This window comes from Sinohyriopsis cumingii, chromosome 19, assembly GCF_028554795.1.
Source record: "Sinohyriopsis cumingii isolate HCF-2022 chromosome 19, ASM2855479v2, whole genome shotgun sequence".
In the NCBI taxonomy this organism is placed as follows: domain Eukaryota; kingdom Metazoa; phylum Mollusca; class Bivalvia; order Unionida; family Unionidae; genus Sinohyriopsis; species Sinohyriopsis cumingii.
Window position 1 is genome coordinate 42,357,177 of NC_142979.1, and position 24,277 is coordinate 42,381,453.

Sequence of the window (24,277 nt, forward strand, 5' to 3'; positions counted from 1 at the left end):
AATGGAAATTGATGGAACCAAAAAATATAGCAAGTTATAGAAGTAAGTAGCATTTAAGTTTTAAGCTTTGTTTCGGTATTATTTTTTTTTTTGTTCCGGTATTTTCGTTTGTTCCGGTTTCTTCCCGTTTATTTGTATCGGTAATTGATCTGGCCCTCCGATCACCGTCATGGCAGCCACATGGCCTGAAGTTGTAACTGCCAAAAAGGAAAATAGGCGAGAACTGACCTTAAATGGTCCAGATATTGGCAGAAGGATAGATGAAAGCGGTTTTGATAATGGTGTCTACGATTTAGTTAGTTTGAACTTTCTAGACATTTCAGACACGTCCCTATCAGAGTTAAAATCAGACATTGGTCGACTTGTCAACGTCACTTCTCTGATCTTGTGCAATAACCAGTTGGTTTCTATTCCGGCTGAAATCGGAAGCTTAACGAAGTTAAAGATTTTGAATATTTCTAATAATCGACTTAAAGATCTGCCTGAATCGATATGCTCTTTTCCCGAAATTCATACGCTTAATGTGAGCATGAACTCTCTTACATCTTTTCCATGTGTGAGTGCGCTAACCTCTATTCACATTTTGAATATCTCCCACAATCGGCTGCAAGCACTGCCAGATGGAATATACGACCAATCCCTCGAGCATCTTAGCGAGTTGCATGCAAGTAGTAATCAAATTGCAGAGCTGTCTGCAGACATCTCGAACCTCTCTCGTCTCAGCTTGCTTAATCTTGCAAATAACAAGCTAGTTGATGTACCACCAGAGCTAAGCATGTGTACCAAACTGAAGGAACTAGATGTCAAGGGTAACAAGTTCAAGGATCGTAGATTTGGAAAGCTTGTTGAGCAGTGTCAAACCAAGTCTCTACTGGATTATTTAAATAACATCCTGAAAAAGGAAGGCCAGAAGAGTGGGAAAGGAAAAGACAAGAAAAAGAGAAATAAAGATAAGACAACAGCAGATGACGATGATGTGGAAGAGCTGAAAAGCATGATTGAAGTTTTGTACTTCCCATCAGAAAAAGGACTAACAATTACAGTGACTCCAGCAGTTTTGTCTGTCCGGCCCTACATTGTGTGTTGCATTGTCAGAAATATTAATCTGCAGGCAACTAACACATTCAAAAACTTTATCACTCTACAGGTACTCATTTATATAGAGTTAAAACAGTTTTAAAAGTATATGTTTGCAATATTAATTTCATTCTTACTAAATGATGTGAAATAGACCAAACCTATTAGTGAGTTCGCCAACTTACTAATTAAAATACTGACTTCAACACCAAGAGGATTGCTCCCCCTTAAGCCTGAATGCATTCTTTGCATAGAAGTAAGAAATTAACATTTTACTGTTACTATGTGAAATATATTTTCCGTTTCTTTTACAGCAAAAAAAAAAAGACTTTACAAACTATAAATTAGTTGGATTGAAAATAGGTACTTTACTTGTGATATATCTTAATACTAGAAACAAGTCATTGAAAATTTGTTTTCAGAACTTAACCAGTGTTTTATCTACCCATGCATAATGCGTCAAATATGCAGAATTTTCCAATTTGACACACACAAGTCTTTGATGGTATGCAAATTGATGCACCCCAATGTTATGCTGATTAACACAAAACAAAGGTTGGGTCTAAAAATCATCACCTATACATAAATTGATGCACCCAATGTTATGTATTACTGAATAACACAAAATAAAGGTTAAGTCTAACTACTTTTTTGGCTAGATTACAACTCTTTGAATCGGAGAAAACACGCGCACATCAGTTTCTTACATAGCGTTACAACTGAGTGTGGAGCCTGAAGATGACCTTATGTGACCCGTAACTGACGCATAATTTGCAGCAACAGGATGTTAAAACCATAAATCACCACACACAAGAAAGAGGCAAAAAATAAACGTGATTTTACAGTGATTCTACTGAGAAACTATTATTTTATGCGCATCCTTGTCACGATGAGAAGCAACAATTTCCATTCGCTCAGTTGTATGCCTTGCATTGTTCCAAGATACTGTCGGCGTTCAAATGAAAATGGCGTCCAAGGTAGAAAAAATTAAATAGATCCAAAGCAAACAAAATTATTATTTCGACCATGTTTTTACAACCGACCATTGATAATAGTATTGTTATTGATCCAGTGGCCCCTTTAGCATTTAAAGATTAGGTAATAGTTACTCATAAGATAATTTTGTGCAGCAATGGTTGAAAACATACAGCTGGCTACATTTCCAAAAAGTAAAGTTGAGTGAAGAAAGTGATATTGAAGACGCCTCTATGTTTTGCCATATATGTACAGAGGCTAAAATAAACCTCAATGACCAAATGTGCTAAAACCAATAACTTTCAGAACAGTATGCTTGGAAGGCATGCAGGGTTGCTAAAACACAAACTGCCAATTGAAGTTTCACAACACCAGGCAGATTTTATTGCATTTTTACAAACAAGACATGGCAGCGAAAGTGCTGCTTAAGTGTGTACATTGGCTGAGTGTAAAAGACATCCCTTTTTAAAAAATACAATCTCTTCTTAATTTAATACATGACTTAACAGATAAAGAAATTTATGCAATTGGCATTTTGAAGAATTCGGCCATTCAGTATCACTTGGCTACTACCTATTAAAAGGTACTGGAGGTATAATAGACAAGAATAAGAATAATCATAAATGTAATTGGATGTACTTGGGTAAATATTGTTGCAAAAATTGTGTACCTGTTAAAAACTGATAACTGGCTGCAATTTTGATAAGACTGCAACTGGAAGGTTAGATTTTTTCATTAGTGCTGAACTGCCCATGAGTTTTCAATTGTAGTATCCAGTAGTGTTCCTTACACATGCATTCAGTGTCGGAACACCCCAGGTTCAATTCTACTTGTAGCATTTTCAGGGACTCTGTTGAATGTCCAGTAGAGTGTTTGGCAACTTTCTAGTTGATTTTGTTGCAAATGTATCTTTTGTGCGACCTGCTGTTTTGCCAATATATTGTGTGGCAGAGCTTGCACGTCATTAGAAAGATTTAATTTTTGGCACCATTTGTTGAACTTCTAAATGAGTCTGTCTCAGGTATGTTTGCAAATTATGCAACACTTGTCTTTGCAGTGGTATATGCTTGAATAAATAGTCATGTTGAAATTAAGTTGTCGCATACCAGATGGTCCTTGAGGTTTTCAGGTCTACAGTATGCAACTATAGAAAGTTCTTGAATCAGTATGATGCCAATGCCTCCAAATGATCTTTTGTAGGTTTGCAACATCAGGGTGAAAAGTTACCACAGTGGGAATACACTTGTTGGTTTTGTAGTTTTCTGATATCTCCAGAAATAAAAAGTCTTCGTATTCCATTGCCTCCAGATGATCTTTTGTAGGTTTGGGACATCAGGGTGAAAAGTTACCACAGTGGGTATACACTTGCTGGTTTTGTAGTTTTCTGATAACTCCAGAAATATAAATTCTTCGTATTCCATTGCCTCCAGATGATCTTTTGTAGGTTTGGGACATCAGGATGAAAAGTTACCATGGTGGGAATACACTTGTTGGTTTTCTTGGTTTAAATTTGTAGTTTTCTGATATCTCCAGAAATATAAATTCTTCATATTACTAATGTATTATAATAAGAGCTCATTCTGATGGAAAAGTCAAGTTCTATACCTACGCATGCTAACAGATGAATTTAGTGTCTTGCTATTGCAGTGACTTTAAATTAGCAGAAACTGAATGTTTTGATCAAGACAGTATGATAATTGCATTGTAACCTGTTAGCAGGTCCCCTGCCCCCTCCCCCCAAATGCCAGTGTATAAAGTTTCCTTTTTCTACCAAACCTTACACGATAGTGTATCCAGAGTAAAGAACTAAAAATGAATATATCTGGTATAGTTCAGTTATATGTTAGGATCTAAGACAAAATGAATGTTTTGTATTTGTAATCGGATGGGGGACTTGATAATTCTCCAGATAATCTGCACAAAAAAATGTATCAGTACATTTGCTCATATGAAGATTTCAGAAAGTTTAATACGAGTACAAATTATTTCTATTGACAGAAATGATAGATGTGATAGAATCTAGAGAAGAATGAAAATCTACTTGGAATATCTTTTTTTTGCAGACCAAGTTGCATGAAACAGTTTGTCAGAAGAGGCAGGCTGCCACCATAGCCACCCATGATCTGAACAGCATCAGAAAGCCACTTACCTATGATGCTATGTTTCCTCATGCATTACAGGTAATATTAGAATTTAACTTGAATGGCATATGGCAAATTTTAATTTACTGGTAGTTCAGTCATTGTTCCAGCTAGGCAGGTAGAGAGGATTACAGCCCCTTGCCTCCAGCACTGCATGGCCATTTGGTGTTTATGGTCTTTGATTTTCTCCCTGCCTTCTGGATTTGATGCTGTTTGTTGTTTTACTGGCATCATGTTCATGGAAGTTTGTGACCTTCCTGACATTGATGAGAAGAAACATAGGTAGACAAAAAATGTATTTATTTATTTATTTATTTATATTGTCCTAATGTATGCTATTTAATTTAAGATTAGATAAATCATATGATCATAAGTAATGTGTTTCTGGTCAGAGTTTTTTTTCAAAGAAGGTGGTAGGGGATATGATTTTGGCAGTTAAATGGCTTCATGCAGTGGGAAAAGTTGTTGTTGTTGTAGGGTTTAACGCCATTTTTCAGCACACGATAGGCTATACATGGCGGCCAGTATTAATGGTGGAGGAAGAACCTGGGAAGTCCCCAGAAAGAACCACCAACCCTCGAGAAGCTACTGGCTAGCTTTCTCACATACCCACATTGGCCGAATCTGAGACTCGAACCCACGCAGACAGAGGTGAGATAATAGTGATCCATAACAAAGAGCGCTTTAGACCACTTGGGGCCCCCCAGTGGGAAAAGTAGCCCGAGACTTGATCCAGAAAAGTCTTGAAAGACTCTCTGATTAAAGTTAGATTTAGGCTTTGGAAGTCTGTCAAGCCACCTTTGGAGTTGTAGGAGTTATACAGAGTCTGGAATGGATGTAAATATTTTCTACTCTTGAATTGGTGCTCAGTATAGTCGTTTCTCATATCCAGTGGCTTTAAATGGAAATTTCTGAAGTTATATTTGACAGTTTGATTTTGTAGAGTTAATTAAAGCAGCTACTTGATATATTTTGTAGGTAAATTTTGTATTTTGATATGAAAGTAAGAGCTGTTTCACAAGAACATATTTAACATGCTTGTTTCTCTGTCCTGGAAATTGATAGCCTGGTCTTTTTAGATCGCATCCTGAAAAAAAGAAAAACAGAAAAGAAGAAACAGAAAACAAGTTCCATTGTTGGACAAATTGTCTCATCAATTGTTGTGTATAAAGTGACATGAACTTCAATTCCCTTTTCTCCCTTTATGATAAATTAATATCTATACTTGCTTTTAAAAATGGGGTCTGTGTTGCGATTACTAATACCACACTGCATGATCTCCTGGTGCATTATATACTGGACATCACTATAAACTGCTACATTGCTGACATCATAGCGATATGACTGAAAAATTGTTAAAGCATTATGTATTCTGGGTTTATGCAGTTGGATACAGTGTAAGTGCATGTATATATGGGGTTATTCTCTTAGCATTCCCTGGAGCAGGCAGTGATAAATCTTTGACATTTTCTTTTTACTTGTTTTCCTCTTCAGATTGTTCCACTTTCTCGACAAAAGGAGATAACTGGAGAGAAACTTGTTGAAACCTTGAGAAAAGAAGCTGAAGAGCAGAGAAAGGAGAAAAAAAGAAGTACAATCTCAGGAGTTCATAAGTAAGGCCAAGTATTTTTAGCTTATTAATTAGTATAATTTTACGTGGTAAAAAGTCTTTTATAAGCATTTGTTTGAGTATGAATGTTTCAGTTATGGCATTAGTCATGCTGTTAGTAGAAGTCCATAGTGCTTTTTCCAACACATGCCATTATTTAGGTAAGCAGTTGTTTACACATCTGGGAACTTCATCTTGAAAAGAATGGTTGTGAAACTAAATTTGTTTGGTACATTAGGCCCTGAAACAAACATTCTGTCATTGTTTTGCCATGCATTGAACAAAGAATTTTACAAATGCTGGTTTAAATACTTGCTACTGGGAAAACTTTAAATGGTTGATCCCAACACGGTTCCTTATCTGTTGATAATTTCATTTGCAGATATTGGCTACTGATATCAATGATACCAACTCATTTTCTCATATATTGTTGGTGTATCTGTCTTTTTACAATAATTAAAATATAGGCAATTTAAAAGTGAAATTTGTATTTCTTTTCTCAAACAAGTCATCAAAAAAAATATATAGCATTGTTTTGCAGAAGAATTTATGTTGGCAATAATTTACTTTAAGTATACTTTCCATATCATGCTGTTACCGATCAGATGGTAGTTTATTACATTTACTGCCATCTGTCAGATTTACACTCGACAGATTCATCGTGAATTTGAGTTATAATCCTGTAATGAATTAGTTTTATCATTTTTGTGTCTGATGTACCTTTACAACGATTCACAGTTGATGCTGGACCACTCCGGTGGCCTAAGTAGGTAGAGCGTCTGCCTTGGATGTGGGCGGTCAGCCAAGTGTCAGGATAATAGGACTGGGTGGGACATGATACTACATGTCTGGCATGATGACTTAGTGCTAGACATCACTTTTAACTGTTACACTGCAGACATCGTTGTTGTTGTGGGGTTTAACATCATTTTTCAGCACATGATAGGCTATGCATGGCAGCCAGTATTAATGGTGGAGGAAGAACCACCGACCCACAAGAAGCTACTGGCAAGCTTTCTCACATATCCACATTGGCCAAATCCGAGACTCGAACCCACGCAGACAGAGGTGAGATGGCAGTGATCCGTAACGGTTAGGGCTTTAGACCACTTGACCACTCGGGGCCCCTGTAGATATTATAACAATAAGTCTGGAAAATAGTTAAAGCTTCATTAAAAATCCAAATCACGCACAGACACAGTTGATACTGATTTAGATGCTGCTTTAGCTGTATCTACCTAGTGTCTTTATTTTTGCAATAATAATAATAATAATAATATTGTGGATATATTCCTTATGATTTTAGGAATTTGGGATAAAGAAATAAACTTCCATATAATTTCCCTGCTGTGAATGGATATATTTTAATGGGTATCAGTTATTTTTTAAACCAAGGACATTTCGTCAGCTGTTAATTTCATGGATTGTGAATGGGGTTTTGTTTGTGTACACAGATGAATCACTTGCTAAATTTACAATTTGTAGTAACCATAGAAGCTACAAAAATTGTGACTCTGTAAAATAATGAATCTCTCATAATTGTTATTTCACACAAATACAAATGTATCTATTTTTAATACACAGGTACCTTGATCTTCTGGCTGATAAGGTTCAGTATCCATGTTTGATCAATGGAAATGGTCAAGTAATTTCCTTTCCACCAATAACAAACAGCGAAAAGACAAAGGTAATGAGACAGCATTTTGCAGTACTTCCAAGATTACCTAAATTTTTTAAAACTTTTTAATTTTTTTCCCTGTGGCATCAAATTTAGATTACCTTTTATCATATTGCAATTTTCACATGCATAACTTTTTCATAAGAACAAAAATTAAATATGCAGAAATTTTATTATTGTATATAGAAACATGGCTACCTTGTATTGCAGATGAACCAGAAAAAATGTATGTCACTAATATGGTGTATTTTAGGAATAAGTGAGCATTTACTTGTGCAGCAGCAGGTTGCATCTAGGATGCGCAATCATGCTAATTTCCCCCCCCCCCCCATTTAAGATTTCCTGCAAGATGTTTAATCCTATGCTGACAACATTGCACAAACAATAAGAATTGAGCACATTTTTTTGGTTAAGAATACGTTCTTTTATTATTTATTTGTTTGCAGTAGAATTCCCGGTTGTCATTCTCCGCGAATATGTTGTACTTGTATAGTTGTAAATACATCACGTATTTCTATGTATCAAGTGTTCAGTTCTGATTGGTGTCTGAATTCAGTGGGAAAAATTAACCTCAAAATTGGGTTAAGAAAGATGAAGCATGTGTACAGTTCATTATGTTCCAAGGTCTATGAACGGTGTCTGTACAAATTTCATACTGCTAAAATTTTCTCATATGCGTTTCTGTGCACATTTATCCATTGCAAATTTCCAATAATTAACGCTTATACACCTATTCATTTGAATGACTACAACAAGAATAATTACCAATCAACACATGCTTTCAGCGTGCATATAACTCTGACTTCAGATTTTGTGAATATTGAAAGAAACGTGTGAAAACTACTAATCACGGCGCAAAGTGCAGAGAACGACTTGTATTGTGAACTTGCTTTTCCATAACGGTCAAATATATTTTTATAAAAAAATAGGAAATTAATAACAAGTTCATAAACAAACACCATACCCATGTAAAACCTGAGAACTAAGTGCAGTACTCCTGCGATGGTCACGTGTCACGTTTATAATTTTTTAAAGCCGAATGCATGTACAATTTCATACCCTTTCAATTTCCAGATAATAAAGACGTTATTTACTGGTCAGCTGATTGTGTCTAATAACACCGCCAAGCCCAGCAAACGTCTTGGTGGCTTTTGTTTTATTTAATGTTTATTAAATTGTGAGAATCTTTTATCAACCACTGCATTGTTTGCTGCTTGGTTGTGTATGCAGTTAAAAAAGAAACACACATCGGCTATTGTTTGAGCAACAGTTGTATACAGAATTAATCGAAGACAATCACATCACAAAGACAACTTACTGGCTTTACTTATGGATCAGTAATAAATAACATTTCAGATAATGCTTATTTTGGCATAACACTTCAAGAACTTGGTGAAATTGTGAAATTTCAGAAGCCAAGGCACGATCATATTAGATTTGAATTTGTATGTGAACTCTTCCCCAAAATGATAGTAAACATTTTACACACTTTCTCATACTTTAAAAACAAAGTATTTTTCTGGGTACGAGAAAAATACACATACATGTATTTAAAATTTCAGGAACCACGCCTCGATCATATTATATTTTTGAATTCATGCACAATCTCTTCCCAAAAATGCTAACAATTTTTTTTGCGCAAAGTGCAGAGCACAAATTGTGTTTGTGAACTGGCTTTTCCATAACTGTAAAATAATTTAATAAAAAATAGGAAATTAATAACGAGTTCATAAGAAAACCCAAGAACTAAGTGCAGTAGGCCTGCAATGGTCAGGAGTCACTTTTATATTAAATTTTTTACAGTTGAACGCAAACAACTTGGCGGCTTTTGTTTTTTGAAGTTTATTAAACTGAGAGAATCTTTTATCAACCACTGCATTGTCTGTTGCTTGGTTGTGTATGCAGTTCAAGAAACACATGTTAGCTATTGTTTGAGCAACGATTGTATACAGAATTAATTGAAGACAATCACAAAGACGACTTACTGGCTTTACTCATGGACCAGTAATAAGTAACTTTTTTTTACGTGATACTGGAAGCCCCCCCCCCCCCCCCCCCCCCCCGGGCTATGTTGGCCCCCTCTTTTTTCATATTCAGGTGGGGCAAGTACCCACATTTATCAAATCCTAGATGCAACCCTGCAGCAGTTTGTATTTTACATCTTAGATGTTTTCAAATCGTAAACTTGACATTACATGTCACATCTTAGAAATGTGCTTTGATAACAGACTATTTCAGCTACAGGTGTCATTTTTGAGAATTTGGAGTACACACACCTTTAAATGATCATTATATAAATACACCAAGAAATACATACAAGAAAATCAATGTTAAAATTCATTAACATGCATGCTTGTGGCCAAACATGAGGTGTGATCCAGTGTAGACTGGATTGAATGTTGCTACAAAAGTGCTGCAAATTGGAAACAAAATTTGGATTACCTCCGTTGATGGTAATGATCAGACCAGACGTGGACTTTTCTTGACCCAATTTAGTGGCAGTTTGCCTTTCATGTGTCAAAGGCTGCATTTAATATGGTTCTTGTTATGTTGGAGGGAGAGTGCAAAATTGAGAGAGAACATAATTCCTCTTGTTTGCATACACACTCTCACACAAACAGAACCATTTTCTTGATACTCACAGACAAATAGAAGGCAATTTAGTAAGTGTGCTCACAAGATCCGTGCTGTAAACATCTTCGTTGGACATAGGATCAGTAGGTTATGGGAGGATTGCATTTGAAATTGGTACATGCTGCATGACTGCTCATTACCATGTAGCGGGGAAGAATATTGTTTGTCACAGTTCATAACAATTAGTGGCAACTGCGTCGGTCGGACAGTGCATTTGAAATCCATGTTAATAAGTTGTTCTAATTTCAAGAATGTACTTCTGTTATTTTCAACATGAAAAACATTTTTTATATTGTTGCAAAAAAAGTGTGTATTGTTTTTGTTTTTCTTCTTTAGAACTTACTTGGTCATTTGCACCTATTAAAGGCATTTATCATTCAGACAAATTGCACAACATGAAAGAATACAGTTTCTTTGTAATGGATCTAAGATTTAATTACAATTCATGTGATTTGTGAAAAAATCTACATTTTGTTTGTCTATTTGGTAATTAAAGGTTACCATGAACAGGTACAATAATGAAAGATTTTATATGGAATTAAGGAGTTATGATATATAGTCACCAGTCAAGTCCAACTGCAAAGAACATGGACTCAAATCTGCCATCACATAATGTGTTAGAAGATTTGGGTCAATGTTATTTATTCAACTGATTACTCCTAACATACTGCATAGACCCAGATCGGCAGTGCATTATGTGAAGGCAGATGCATATTCACATAATTTGTAGCTGGACTAAATTTATTATGCAGTATATACAATAACGTTACGGTCATTTTCACCTTTAAATAACACCTTAATTTGGTTTTGTTTTCAGATATCAAAAGAAACCACAGCCATATTGATTGAGGTGACAAGTTCCACAAGCCTTGATACTTGCAAGAAAGTGATGGATGAGTTGCTGTACAAGATGCTGGAAATAGGGTTAGGGGAACCAAGGGCCAATGAACAGCACTCAGACAGGGGGGTCGCCAGAGCAAGCGGAGACACTGAAGATACGGTTGTTTTTCAGCAACCTAGTGCACAGAAGCTGTTGGTGGAACAAGTCAAAATTCTTGATAAAGAGGGGTCTATGAAAGTTGTATATCCCTCACGAACAGATTTAATTAGTGGTGTCATAGAAGTGCTGAGACCTTTTGATTAAATTAGTATAAAGTACAGATGATTTAGCTATGACCAGCATGTACTGTCACCATGACAAGAGAGATAAAAGATGAAATCAGTAATTTTCTTGATCATGGGTAAAGTTTACATATAAATACATTACTGAGAAAGTCTGACTCGTTCTTTTTTTTTTTCAAGGGAAAGTGCATGTTGCTTTTTATTTTTTACATATAGTAAGTTGGAGTCCTGTTTTAGATAATCTTCACTTCAGAATTGGAAATATTTTGTACTTGCACAACATAAATCATTTGAAAATAGATTATTATCACTGTCTCTGACATCCATGATTTGAGACTGCCTGTGACATCATGAAATAGATGAGTTGTTTACTTAGGTTTCTGTAAGACATGGTTGAAAAAGTAATTACAGTGCTTCCATACCAGATGCAACTATTTACTTACTAGCCAGACATTCTGGTTACTGAAGCTAAAATAGGAAGGGATGTGTTTAACTTTATGTCCATTTAAAAGCATGCTTGATATATTTTTTGAGTGATAGTTCCAGTTTGCACAGCAGTGTCTTCTTTTCTCTCTCTTTGGTCATAAATTGGTACGAGTCCTTTCTTATAAAAAGAAGCACAGTTGTATTAAAAATAAACAACTCATAGTTTACTTTGGTTACATTTATGTTTTATTTTATGAAAGTAGTTCCTTCTGACAGGATTTTTACTTAATTTGTATATGGCACTGCAGTGAATAAAAGCAACCGTTACAATGCACTCAAGACTTAAGATCTTCTGGACCTTTCATATTGTTTATATTTTTACGTCTCCAGTATAGTTGTACCAATCACAATAGATACATTAGGTTTTCAAAGGTGGCCTTAATATTTCTATAATGAAATTTTTCCAAACTTCATTTACATTTTCCATATTTATGAAGTTAATGTTAAATTTTAGAAAACATTGTCATGTACTTTCACTTTAATGTATATTTATGCTATATCTTCAAGACATAAATACTAGATTATACTGCACCATCCTTAGATGAAATATTACACTTTATTTGCTTAATTATAGTAGTCATGGTGACTTGGTGGTTAAAGCATTGAGCTCTAAACCAGATGAGTGTAGGTTCAGTTCCCACCACTGAATCAGCGCAGATGGCTGCTGTATTGTGTTGTTGGGTAAGGCACAATATAACCAAGTGTTGCTGTGTCATAAAATACCATGAGAAAACAAGCCAAACCAAAACTGAATGGTAACTGCAGTAATCTTCGTGATGATTAGGTAGCCCTAATGGAATATAAACATACGATTCCTATTGGTCCTTGAATATATTATCATTTAAGTAACCGTAAAGGTAGATACACTAAGGATTCCGATTGGTCTTTGAAATTGAAATTCAGTTCTCACTGGGTGAAGATATGCAGTGTAGACATCAGACTGTATAGAAAAGACAGTAGCAAATCTGCTCAGTTCTTGTTATGGAAGTACGTTCACACTTGGACAATTTGAGTAATGGAGATTATAGATGATGTTGATATATAAAAATTGAACAAGAATAAATAAACTGTTCAAGTTCAGTTAAAGTGTCGTTTTCTTCAACCTATTAGTTTATTTTGTGAACATTTTCAGCAATTTTTAATTAAATGTACTACATCACCTTCCTTTGACAGACCTGCCAATTCTTACGATTTTGCTGTAAGTCTTACAAAAATTACCCTTAAAATACATACTTACGGCATACAAGCAAAAACTACGGAAAATGATAGTTGCCAAAATATCCAGATAATCGGTTCATCCATGTTTGATATGGATTTGGGTTTCATATTAGGATTAGTGAAATAAGTAAGGGAACCAGACTAATTTTACAGCAGCACCCTAGATGTTTTAAACTGCACCAATTTGTTCATGCTAAGAGTCTGCATGATCAAACTGTTGATTATAAAAACGTGACCACTCCGGTGGCCTAGTATTTAGAACATCTGCCTCGGATGCAGGAGATTGTGTTCGATCCCCGGCCAAATCATACCAAAGACTTACAAAAATGGTACTAACAGCTGCCTCACTTGGTACTCAGCATTAAGAGGTTAGTGTTAGGACTGGACGGCCTGGTGTCAGGATAATGTGACTGGGTGGGACATCATGCTGCATGTCTGCGGCATGATGCCCCAGTACTAGACATCACTATAAACTGACACATTGCAGACATCGTAGCGATATTACTGAAAAATTGTTAAAGCTACGTTAAAAATCCAAATCACATCACATTATAAAAACATTTAAAATGGTGTCCAGAAAACATTGCATGTTTAAGACAAAAGGGAAAAAAGTGTTTAAAATTAACACAGAAGAATAAAAAGGATTATTCAGGTTCACGTGAATAAAAGCTGGAAAGGACACGATTACATTTATTGGACATCATGTGCCAATTTGAGTATGTCTCGTGGCGGGAGATATAATTGCTGTCGTCATGTGAAATGGAAAAAGAATTTCCAAGAATTACATCAAGTTGAGAGATAGCAACAAACCACTGAGTTGCATAGGGTTCAGAACTAAAGTTTGTGCAGCTGTGCCAGTGGTAAATAAATTCTACGCATACTTTACAAACTTTTCAGTTGAACATAATGTTTATCATCACTGCATCAAACTTTTAATTAGGTTTTCCAGCTTTACAATAGCAGTTTTTGATATTTTGTTACACCTTGCTGAAAACTGGGCAATCTTACGGAAACAAATCAACTGCCTTACAGTGACTGACTCGTCAGGGTTGGCAGGTCTGCTTTGACACAATGGTGTCACATTCTTTATGAGATGACATAAAATTGCTTTGAAGCTATCCGTGATTTAAAATATAACTGATGTAAATTTTTTGGTAATTAATTTGTAATCAATATGAAATAAGATTACATTTGTCAAATAAATTGTGTGTAAAACTGTCACATTGAACATCAATTAATATAGCCTTTAACTCCTACCGTACAAGCATTTACAAAAAATAATGAAAATGATAGGTAGTGATTTTATAAAAAGAAATTTAAATCATAGTTGTTTCTTGATCATAAATAAGTATTTGTAATAAATATGGGGAAGTAATTCATTTTGGTAAAGTAACCAAGAGTTGTCTTTTAAAAAGTTGTATTATAAAATGTTCAGCTTTACCAAATACCTTTAAACACTCCGTCCCATACAATATGTCGCCATGGTTATAGAAAATGCATAATAAGACAGTTATGGGTTTTTGCACATTTATTGATAAATATATAGAATCTGTAATTTTTTCAATTGTTCATTAACTTTTACCAACTGTGGTTTGTATTAGTAATAAAAGTAACAAGCTTCATAATCTTAAGGTAACAGAATAATAGGTCCAATGGCATTTTTGTTCTATTTGTTAAATGTGTTAAGGGAGGCAACTCAAATTTAGATAATAGTTTCAGTGGGTCACATTCTCAGAACATCTTAGAGTAGAATCTGGCTGCTTGAGCTCCAAGTTTTAAACGTTTTACATTTTGTTTACTTCTATCAGGATAAATTAAATTAGTTATGCAAATTTTAAAAATAAAATGATTGGTGAGAAAAGTCAGTTGACCAAGCATTCAGTTATGATTTTCTATGATCAAATGCAATGATTAAATATTTATTGTAAACATCAACTACACATTTTATTTACACCACTCCCTCGATAACTCTTGCCCTGATAACTTGTGATGTTGGGTCATGCATGGATCCCATTTTTAAATCAGAAAATACCATAAAACAGATCCCTGTTTGTTGTTGTTGTTGTGGGGTTTAACGCCATTTTTCAGCACAAGATAGGCTATGTATGGTGGCCAGTATTAATGGTGGAGGAAGAACCCTGGAAAATCCCAGGAAGAACCACCGACCCACGAGAAGCTACTGGCAAGCTTTCTTACATACCCACATTGGCTGAATCCTAGACTCGAACCCACGCAGAGGTGAGATGGCAGTGTTCCGTAACGGAGAGCGCTTTAGACCACTCGGCCACTCGGGCCCCCGCCCCCCACCCCCCACCCGTTTGTTGAAAATCACAATAAAAATTAGTAACAGAAACTTTGATATATTGCTTGTTTTATCGTCGAAAACGGTAGATAGGACATGGATATTTTAATCAACATATGAAATATCAACTTTAAAAAGAAGTAATAAAGGTTTTTACATTTTCTTTCCAAATGACTTTCTTAGAACACGAATGTTTTGCACACCATGTTGGTTGTTGAAACCAGCTGGAAACATGTTATTAATCTTTCAGATGTTGGACATTTAAAAAATAAATGTAATTTATACATAATAACAAACAACATCAGAAAAAGCGTTTTATTGACAAATATTCTTGATGCAACTGTGAAACAAGGATTCAGCCATTAAACAGCCCAGTTCCCCCCTCACAACCCCGCAGTTTTCTGGATGTCTAGCGGATTGTTTGGAGGTCTCCTGGTAACTCGCACCCTCGCTTGTAGTGCAATGTTTTTGGACCCCAATGAGCTTGAGTTGTTGAGGGAGAGGTGTACGTGGAGATATTTTTTCATGGACCATGTCATTTTTACATACTTGATAAATGTTCAGGTTGCTTGTATAGTCAAACGGTTTGCTTAAATATTGGTTGTTGTGTTGGTGGCATTACAGTGGTTGGATGTATTTACAGGAAATTGTATTATACTTTTTAGATTTTTTGCTAAGATTTAGTTGTAAACTAGTTGAACAGTAAAATAAGGAAAAAGTTTGGAACTCCTTTTAAAAGTTGAAGAAGGGTGCACACATAGTGAGTTGTGTTTTTGTTTATTTTTAATTCTCTTTGTTACTACAATTTAGAAACATTTAGGATCATTAAATAGGGCTGCAAGAAAAACTTTTGGCCAACTACTTCTCCAGGACAAGTGACTTTTGCAAAGGGACTTGTGCTAACCAGTTTATTACTAGTGCCAATTTATTAAGCTTAATATTTGCATCATTCTTTAATGCCTATGTTGGTATCTTGAAGCTGCATTGTAATTATGTAGCTTGAATTTATTACATATTTCAATATGTACTGCATTTTAATGCAGCTCTGTCTATTATACGTGTGCTGAGCAGTAATGTAATTTTGGTTTTTGAATTACTAACCTGCTCTTTTTACTGTTGCCTTCTTGCCAGAATGACAGCTATTTTTTTTCCAAATGTAAAATAAAGTACTTATCTTTAGTGATTGTCCCCAAAAATGGCAGAAAACACATGAATTTCTAATGTACTTTGCCACAGTAAACAGCAAAGAAGTGATCGACTTGTCATTAGAGTAACTGAACAGAAATAAACTTGGTGCCAGGTAGTAATAAAAGAACTCATTTTGGATATTTACATTCCTAGGTATTTCTTATTAACATGTGTACTAACTGCTGCATCGCTAGGTGCTCAATATTAAGAGTTAAGTGTTAGGACTGGTCAGCCTAGTGTCAGGATACTATGCTTTCATCCATCTTGACGACATGCTGATAAGCTTCATTTCAAAACTAATGCTTTTTCTGGAAAGGTCATAGGGAAAATTGTACGTACATGGTAGTAGAGTGATCCTGGCAGACATTTGTATTAATGGAACTATTTTATGTTTTTAATGATTTGGACATAAAAGTCAGTTTGGTTTTGTGGGATTCATGCCATCCCTTAGCACATGATAGGATATGCATGGAAGCCCGTATATCTGGTGGAGGAAGGACCACAAACCAAAAGGAGGCTGCATGCTAACTTTCTCACATTCACATGTTGGTTAAGTCAAGACTTAAACCAATATAGAGACCTTAGATATGAATGATCTGCAAAGGCAAGTGCCTTGGCCACCTAAGACCCCCATGAAATACTGCTGATGTTTAAAATGACATCGATATTAATCCACCATTGTAACATATATGCTTTAATTATTGGTACATTCAGGGATGTTGTTGCTATATAAATTTGGAGCTGCCTGGCATCCCTAATTACCATAGGTGGCCCCAGCAATTTTTTTGCTGAAGGATCCCAATCGAAAGTTAGTAAATCATGCTTGCTAGAACTTTTACCTCATTCCAGTCATAAACGTAACGTGTTACTAGATCAGAATTAAAATTGTACCATTTTCTTTATCAGAAGTCATTTGAATCAATCCAGCCTGAATGCTACAAAATTGGCAAAATTATGGGAAATTAAAACTTTTTGGATTTTGCATCATCACTGTTGTAGAATATACACTAACCTCGAAAATAGGTTAAAGTCAAACAGCAACATCTTCAATAGCAGAAGTGGACTTTTTAAATGTCTGTGATATGATCTTGGATAAAATGATTAATTTTAGTAGTAATGGAACCGGATATATCCACCGTGTAAACATATGCATCAAATTTGGCTCCAAAAATTCAATTTTTCACTTGTTTTTTTTCAAGGATCGTGTGTGAATTTTGGTTGGAACTACAGGACATAAGACTTCTTTTTGTTTCCACCTGCCTGTTTAGTTGAAATATCATCATATAGCCCTATAGTATTCAGATTCTGCATCATGTGTGTATTATTGAAAAGCTGACAAGAGAGCCGACAGCACAGTTAGAACAATTCTGTGAGAACTGTTGCTGTTTTGATAATTGGTAATGGTTGATACACACATTTTGTGCTTTTGAATTTCTTAAATTCGCATGTCGACTGCATCTGTAATGTATGCATGACCTAGTGTGAAACACTAAGTGGCATTTTTATCTACTTAAATTGTATTTAATGTCATTAGTTTTAAGTTTGCTAGTTTATTTGTCGTGGATTAAACATGATCATTCATGTTCTTGTCAAGTATTTTTTAACAGAAGATGGCAACATTTTAATTAGTGTAAGAAATCGATTTGACATATTATGAAATAAATTTTTGAAATTGTTTGCAGTTTTGAGTTAGTTTTGAGAAAAAGACCACGGACAGAAGTTACTAGACCATATACACACTAAGATAGTACTAAAGTCATGGATCATATTGCACTATTTAATATTAATATTATTTATGAAGAAAAAAATCAATATAGTGCAACATTATCTATAAAACATTATCCCACTTCATATAAATTTCTCTGCATGCTATCAAATAAGCTAGGTCACATAAATCTTGTATCTAGTCAGTTTATATCCATCAGGCATGTGCCATATTAGATTTTATGAAATTGAATTGTGTCCCTTTCAATCTTAACGAAAACCAAATGCTGAAGAGATCTTTCATTGACAGAAATTGCAGAGAAAAAGAGTTAAAACAACTCTGACAGTGCTATCAAATCAAATAATCATGCTGCTACTGCCTTGCAGGAATATCTTGCCATACGGAGACAAGATATCGGCTTTGAACTGTTTTATGAGACGTGTAGCAGAGTTGTTGGGATTCTTAGAAATAGATCATTGTTTTTGTTGCCATTACTTCAGTCGAAAACAAAACATTTTCTGTGGGATCAATTCTTTTGTAGCTGCCATGTGAGATTTTTGGTGTCAGTGACATTATATTGGTGCAAACATCTTGTCAAAAAAAAAAAAGATATCACACTGGACCCATATATATTGTATTTGGTCACTAATAAACTGTATAACTTAAGTAAACTTCTTTGCCTCAAGAACTGCATTATACAGAGTGAATAGTGCAATACTTGTATTTGGAAAATGCATGAGTGCTTTTGATTTTTAATGTAGCTTTAACATTTTTTCAGTCGTATTGCTACGACTGCAGAGGCAGTTTATAGTGGTGTCTAGCACAGGGGATCATGTCCCAGACATGTAGTGCGATGTCGCACCAAGTCACATTATCCTGATATCCATTTGTATAAGTAATTGGTATGACTTGGCCGGGGTTCGAACGGTGACGTTTGAAAGAAAGAAAGATTGCAAGCATGTTATGGTGTTGCAATATTACGTGTTGATACCATGGCATCTTAAATAGTTGGCAGCAGTTGAGACTCCTTCCGTCCGGTCACAGTGAAGCGATGATAGACACAGTACTGGGTACTGAGGATGTTTTAGGAAAGATTGTCATAATTATCTCACAAGGAAAGGATTATGTTTAAAAGGTGTTTCCATGTTTTAAATACCACAGTTGGAGATGTTCAGTAAGATTCATGGATTACTACACATTCATATTTGATCAACATGGCGAATACAGAAGTGAATGAGTATTTGACCAGAGACATGCAACATCTGTATGTCACTGCTTGAATGATTTGATGATTTGGAATAAGTGGTAAATTCTGTTTACACCAAAAAGCATTTTCTGCGCTGGAGATGGTAGAAAATTTTGATTCTGGTATTTCCAAGCCTGGGACCAACAGCGGTCAATCTATAGGAATGAGATGTCAGGATGTGCTTTTTTTCAGACAAGAAACAAATAGGCAAGGTTGTGGTCTTTCAGGCATTAAAGAACAAGTTAAGGTGGATGGAGGAGAAGAAAGAAACTCTGGTGGAAAAAGAGTTTAGAAACATGAAGAGGGCAATAGACAAGGCAAAGACAGAATTAAAAGACATTGAAAAGTTCAAAGAAAGAAACATCTGAATTTATTCAGAATTAAAAAAAATCACCTTGAATAATTTAAGAAAAAATAAGGATTTAAAATCTAGGGTTCATGCAAAATTTTCAAACTTAGGTTTAATACATTTCTTTGATTCTGACAGTTTTTCCTTTATTACAGAAGAGCCGAATAGTGAATCCATTGCTTTTCGTGATGACCAAAAATCCAAATCTTATGCAAAGAGGACAAAATTGAAATCTGATTCCGAGACCAGATCATCCGAAACTTGAGAATAGTAAAATACCCTGTGTCGAATTTTGAGTTGCAGCGAACTTTAAAGTTGAATGCATTAAGCATTACAATTTTATCGCACTTAAGCGTCAGTTCGACCTTTCTTAATTCATCTCCCCCCCCCCATGTCAATGTAAACTTCAAAAGCGACAGCATTCCAACTCAGTGAAATTGACCGGGGTATCTTAACACGGTCCTTAGAAAGTAAACATTTGAGCTACCAACCCTAACCGCTTGGTAGGAACCTATGTCCACGTCATTTTTTCAAAGGGAAATTGTCACGCATTCCGAGCTGTCTAAACCTGGTGAAAGGAATTATTTCTTTGGGAAAATTTAGGGACTGCTGCCTACGATTGGGCAGAATAAATTAGGGCGTACACTTTAGAGCAATCAGACTTTAAAGTGCCGACCTTAGTCGAAATTTTTTAGAAAATTTCCTGGAAGAGGAAACTTAGTCGACTCTGTGGAAACAGAAGGAGATTAGTGCTTTCCTCGTGAAACAAGAAAGGGACAAGATGGCCGTCTTGTAAAACGAAAGAGTTTTAATGCTAGAACGCACAAGTTCTGAAAGAGAACAGCAATAAGGTACGCAATTTTAGTTTCACATAATATTCTATTATTTGATTGTGTGTTTTATGCAAATGTGTTTACTATGTCTAGGTTTCCATATTATTTATCGTTTATTCAATTCATGGAAATGTGTTGATGCTAGAGTTGTTATGCAATTTATTTTATTCAATTTCATGGAAATGTGTTGATGCTAGAGTTGTTATGCAATTTATTTTATTCAATTTCATGAAAAGTGTTGATGCTAGAATTGTTATGCAATTTACCTTTTACTTTTAGTTATTAGTTCATTGGAAGAATTGATTGCATGCGATCCAAATGTTCATATGTGTAGGATTTCATAGGGTTATATGAAATAACTTCCTTTGTTTGTTAGGACGATACAGATATCGTTAGTTAACGATACTTACCTATTTATATATGATTTTGTAATGTTTGAAAAATCTTGTAGGTTAATGATTGCTGTAAGTTACAATTTGTGAATTTCATCCAATAGTAATCGAACATGTAGTAACATACGTAAAATGATACGGTAATATTCATAGACTATTACGTGGTAATTTAAGACCTGCCGCTGGAAAGCGAGGTCAATATCCTACCGTACTAAGTCGGACTTTACGCAGTGTGTGGAGCCAACATGCTCTGAATAACGTAAGTGAATTGTATGTACCTCTAGAGAGTGCGGTATACAGAATTATGGGGTAATTTTGTCCTTTGATGAACAGCTTTCTGAGAGAAAGACGGGAAAGTCTGAAGATAGAAGTCCGGGGAAGAGAAGGACGAGGTCAGAAAAAAGGACCGGGGAGCCCATGAAGGGGCAAAGCATAGAGCTTAGGAAGGATGAACTAGGAGACGTTGATATATGGTCCAGACGGGAAGGTGATGAACATCGGTCGTGGACATTGAGCTCTTTTCACCTCTCGTTATGAATCTAACTTGAATTGGAATTGCCGTTATTAATTTGTTTTAATTAAATTTGTTATTTTCTTGTCAAAGGGGGCGCGTATGGCTTTATTTCTTCCCAGTATTTTCGCTCAGTTATATGTTGAAATTCCATTCTTCCTTCACTCCCGCCAAGCTATAATATCGAGGGAGGTCATCCTCTAGATAACGCCAGCCAAATCCAATTAACCACCCCTCTTACTAAGAGGGTGACGTTAAACCCTGCAACAGCAACAACATTTGAACACCAATATAATATGAATATTAACTCCTGTCGTTATTTATTTGTATGGTCGTTTTATATACTTTCATACTTTTTTTCTGTCTCAAGTATTACTGTCGTAATATGTTCTCTAAAATACCTTTCTATCATTTGCGAATTTTATAGAAGATTAGCAATAGTCAAGTAGCTTGGACCAAACGTTTTCGAAAGATTCATTGAAACGCTAGAACATTTTCGATGGTGCCATGCATTTAGCTTGCCCTTGTGGGAAACCCTTAGGGTGGATGTGGACTTGTGAAGTAGTGCATTTGTTTTCTACTCAGGTGTTTGTTGAAAGACTTGGTACTCCCAAACGGTCACTTATAGAGAATGTTGTTTCAGTAGTGTTTTGTCTCGTATACTATCTAATGATAATACATAAATAAAAATTTCTGGCAAATGCTAAGATTCCACAAGGTGCAAGAAAATACATAAACCTCCCACAGTTTGAATAAGTCCATGATTTTGTACATTTTATAGAGTAGCCATCAAAATTTAACAGCGTAGCCTCAGATGTGCTTAATGAGATCTCGGAAATGAGCAGAAGAAAACTGATTCAAATGTTCTAAATCAAACAATGTTTGTATGTAATGTTCTATAAACTGATTCAAATGTTCTAAATCAAACAATGTTTTTGTGTAATGTTATATAAACTGATTCAAATGTTCTAAATCAATGTTTGTATGTAATGTTCTATAAACTGATTCAAATGTTCTAAATCAAACAATGTTTGTATGTAATGTTCTATAAACTGATTCAAATGTTCTAAATCAAACAATGTTTTTGTGTAATGTTATATAAACTGATTCAAATGTTCTAAATCAATGTTTGTATGTAATGTTCTATAAACTAATTCAAATGTTCTAAATCAAACAATGTTTGTATGTAATGTTCTATAAACTGATTCAAATGTTCTAAATCAAACAATGTTTTTGTGTAATGTTATATAAACTGATTCAAATGTTCTAAATCAATGTTTGTATGTAATGTTCTATAAACTGATTCAAATGTTCTAAATCAAACAATGTTTGTATGTAATGTTCTATAAACTGATTCAAATGTTCTAAATCAAAATGTTTTTATGTAATGCTGTATAAACTGATTCAAATGTTCTAAATCAATGTTTGTATGTAATGTTCTATAAACTGATTCAAATGTTCTAAATCAAACAATGTTTTTATGTAATGTTATTCATAGTCTGGAGGAGACAATATTTAGGGTTTACTTTACGACAGTAAGCTAGGTTTTCTTCTACATATTAGGTACCTCAGGGACAAATGTAAAAAAAAAGAGCCCTTGATTTAATAATACGCGTGGCAAACACATACTGAGCAGATCGGAACGTTTTGCTCCCGTTATGCAGGACATTTGTAAGATTGAATCTTGACTATGACTCCAATGTGTACGGATCATCTTGTAAGTCAGACCCGCAGGTGCTTGATCAGTGCATTTAGAACTTCCATGCAGAAAGCTTCTATGTTTAGGCAAATGGGCCGTCACTTTATATCAGACGGACGAAACGGACTCTTCAGTATGCTTCCACGCTCTCTTCTAAGCCATCTAATCCGCATATGATATCGTCTTTAGGCCCCAGTACCAACCGATATACACTTAGAAATCAATTTCATTCCACCTCGTGACACATGAATGCGTTCACATCTTGAAGCAGCAAAATCAATAATGCAAATTTATATACTCCCAAACTATTTATCGAAACGTTCCAACTGATATTCGATCTTTGTGAATTCAAAATGCCCTCAAAACGTCATCTCAAATTTCAGAGTAACTTCAATAAAATTGCATCCTTCAATCATGGCTATGTCGTACAAATACGGTTAAAAGAAGTCAAAGTTGGAACTACCAATGCAACTCCCCAACGCACTGTCTCGTGCCGGTTACGGATAGAAAAACAAAACTGTACTTCAAGAATTACTGACATACACAAAGCTTTGAACTACGCTGAAACATCTATAAAAAAATACGTCTTCTTTTCGGATTCCCATTCCACATTGAAAGCATTACAGAATTTTCAATCTGACAGCCCCATTATATCCTAGCTATCAGAGAAACAAAGTGTTCACATACAGTCTATGCAAAGTGTTCTGTTGGCTGCCTAGTGACGTGGTAATGAAAGGGCATATAAAGCAGCCAGGACACTCTTCTGCAGTTACCTGTTTTCCGACTGGAAGATTCCTTATAACGACTTAAAATATTGTATAATTCAGCATATTCTATGTGGAATAACAAACCGAATAACACTACAGGATAGTGGCATATATACCATAGAAAAACTCGCAGAGATGAGCAAGCGCTTATTGAACTCTCATACCTTACTCATACATAGGGGTGGGTCGGTATTGGAACGATACAGCCTCATCTTTCCAGAAAGGTGAATCTCGATCACAAATATATATCCTGCAAGGGTCCACTGACAGGAAATATGTTGTTATCGACTGTGTTGATTTCAGCATATGAGACAGGTGTATTTTGATGTGGACTGCTTGAAGAAA

At 35.2% G+C, this 24,277-nt stretch overlaps 1 protein-coding gene across 1 annotated transcript; it reads left to right on the top strand.

The window, feature by feature from the left end:
* Positions 1–160: 160 nt before the first annotated feature.
* Positions 161–18,107, top strand: LOC149775574 (leucine-rich repeat-containing protein 47-like). Its single transcript, XM_089944163.1, has 5 exons — positions 161–1,147; positions 4,116–4,232; positions 5,688–5,806; positions 7,387–7,489; positions 10,932–18,107. The coding sequence occupies exons 1-5, from the start codon at positions 170–172 to the stop codon at positions 11,256–11,258; spliced, it is 1,644 nt and encodes a 547-aa protein (XP_089800289.1). The 5' UTR covers positions 161–169; the 3' UTR covers positions 11,259–18,107.
* Positions 18,108–24,277: the final 6,170 nt, after the last annotated feature.

Bases quoted from the DNA above. Each gene is read 5' to 3' on its own strand.
- LOC149775574 (XM_089944163.1), top strand. From the start codon at position 170: ATGGCAGCCACATGGCCTGAAGTTGTAACTGCCAAAAAGGAAAATAGG. The intron at 4,233-5,687 runs GTAATATTAGAA...TTTCCTCTTCAG, and splicing joins TGTTTCCTCATGCATTACAG to ATTGTTCCACTTTCTCGACA. The intron at 7,490-10,931 runs GTAATGAGACAG...TTTTGTTTTCAG, and splicing joins CAAACAGCGAAAAGACAAAG to ATATCAAAAGAAACCACAGC.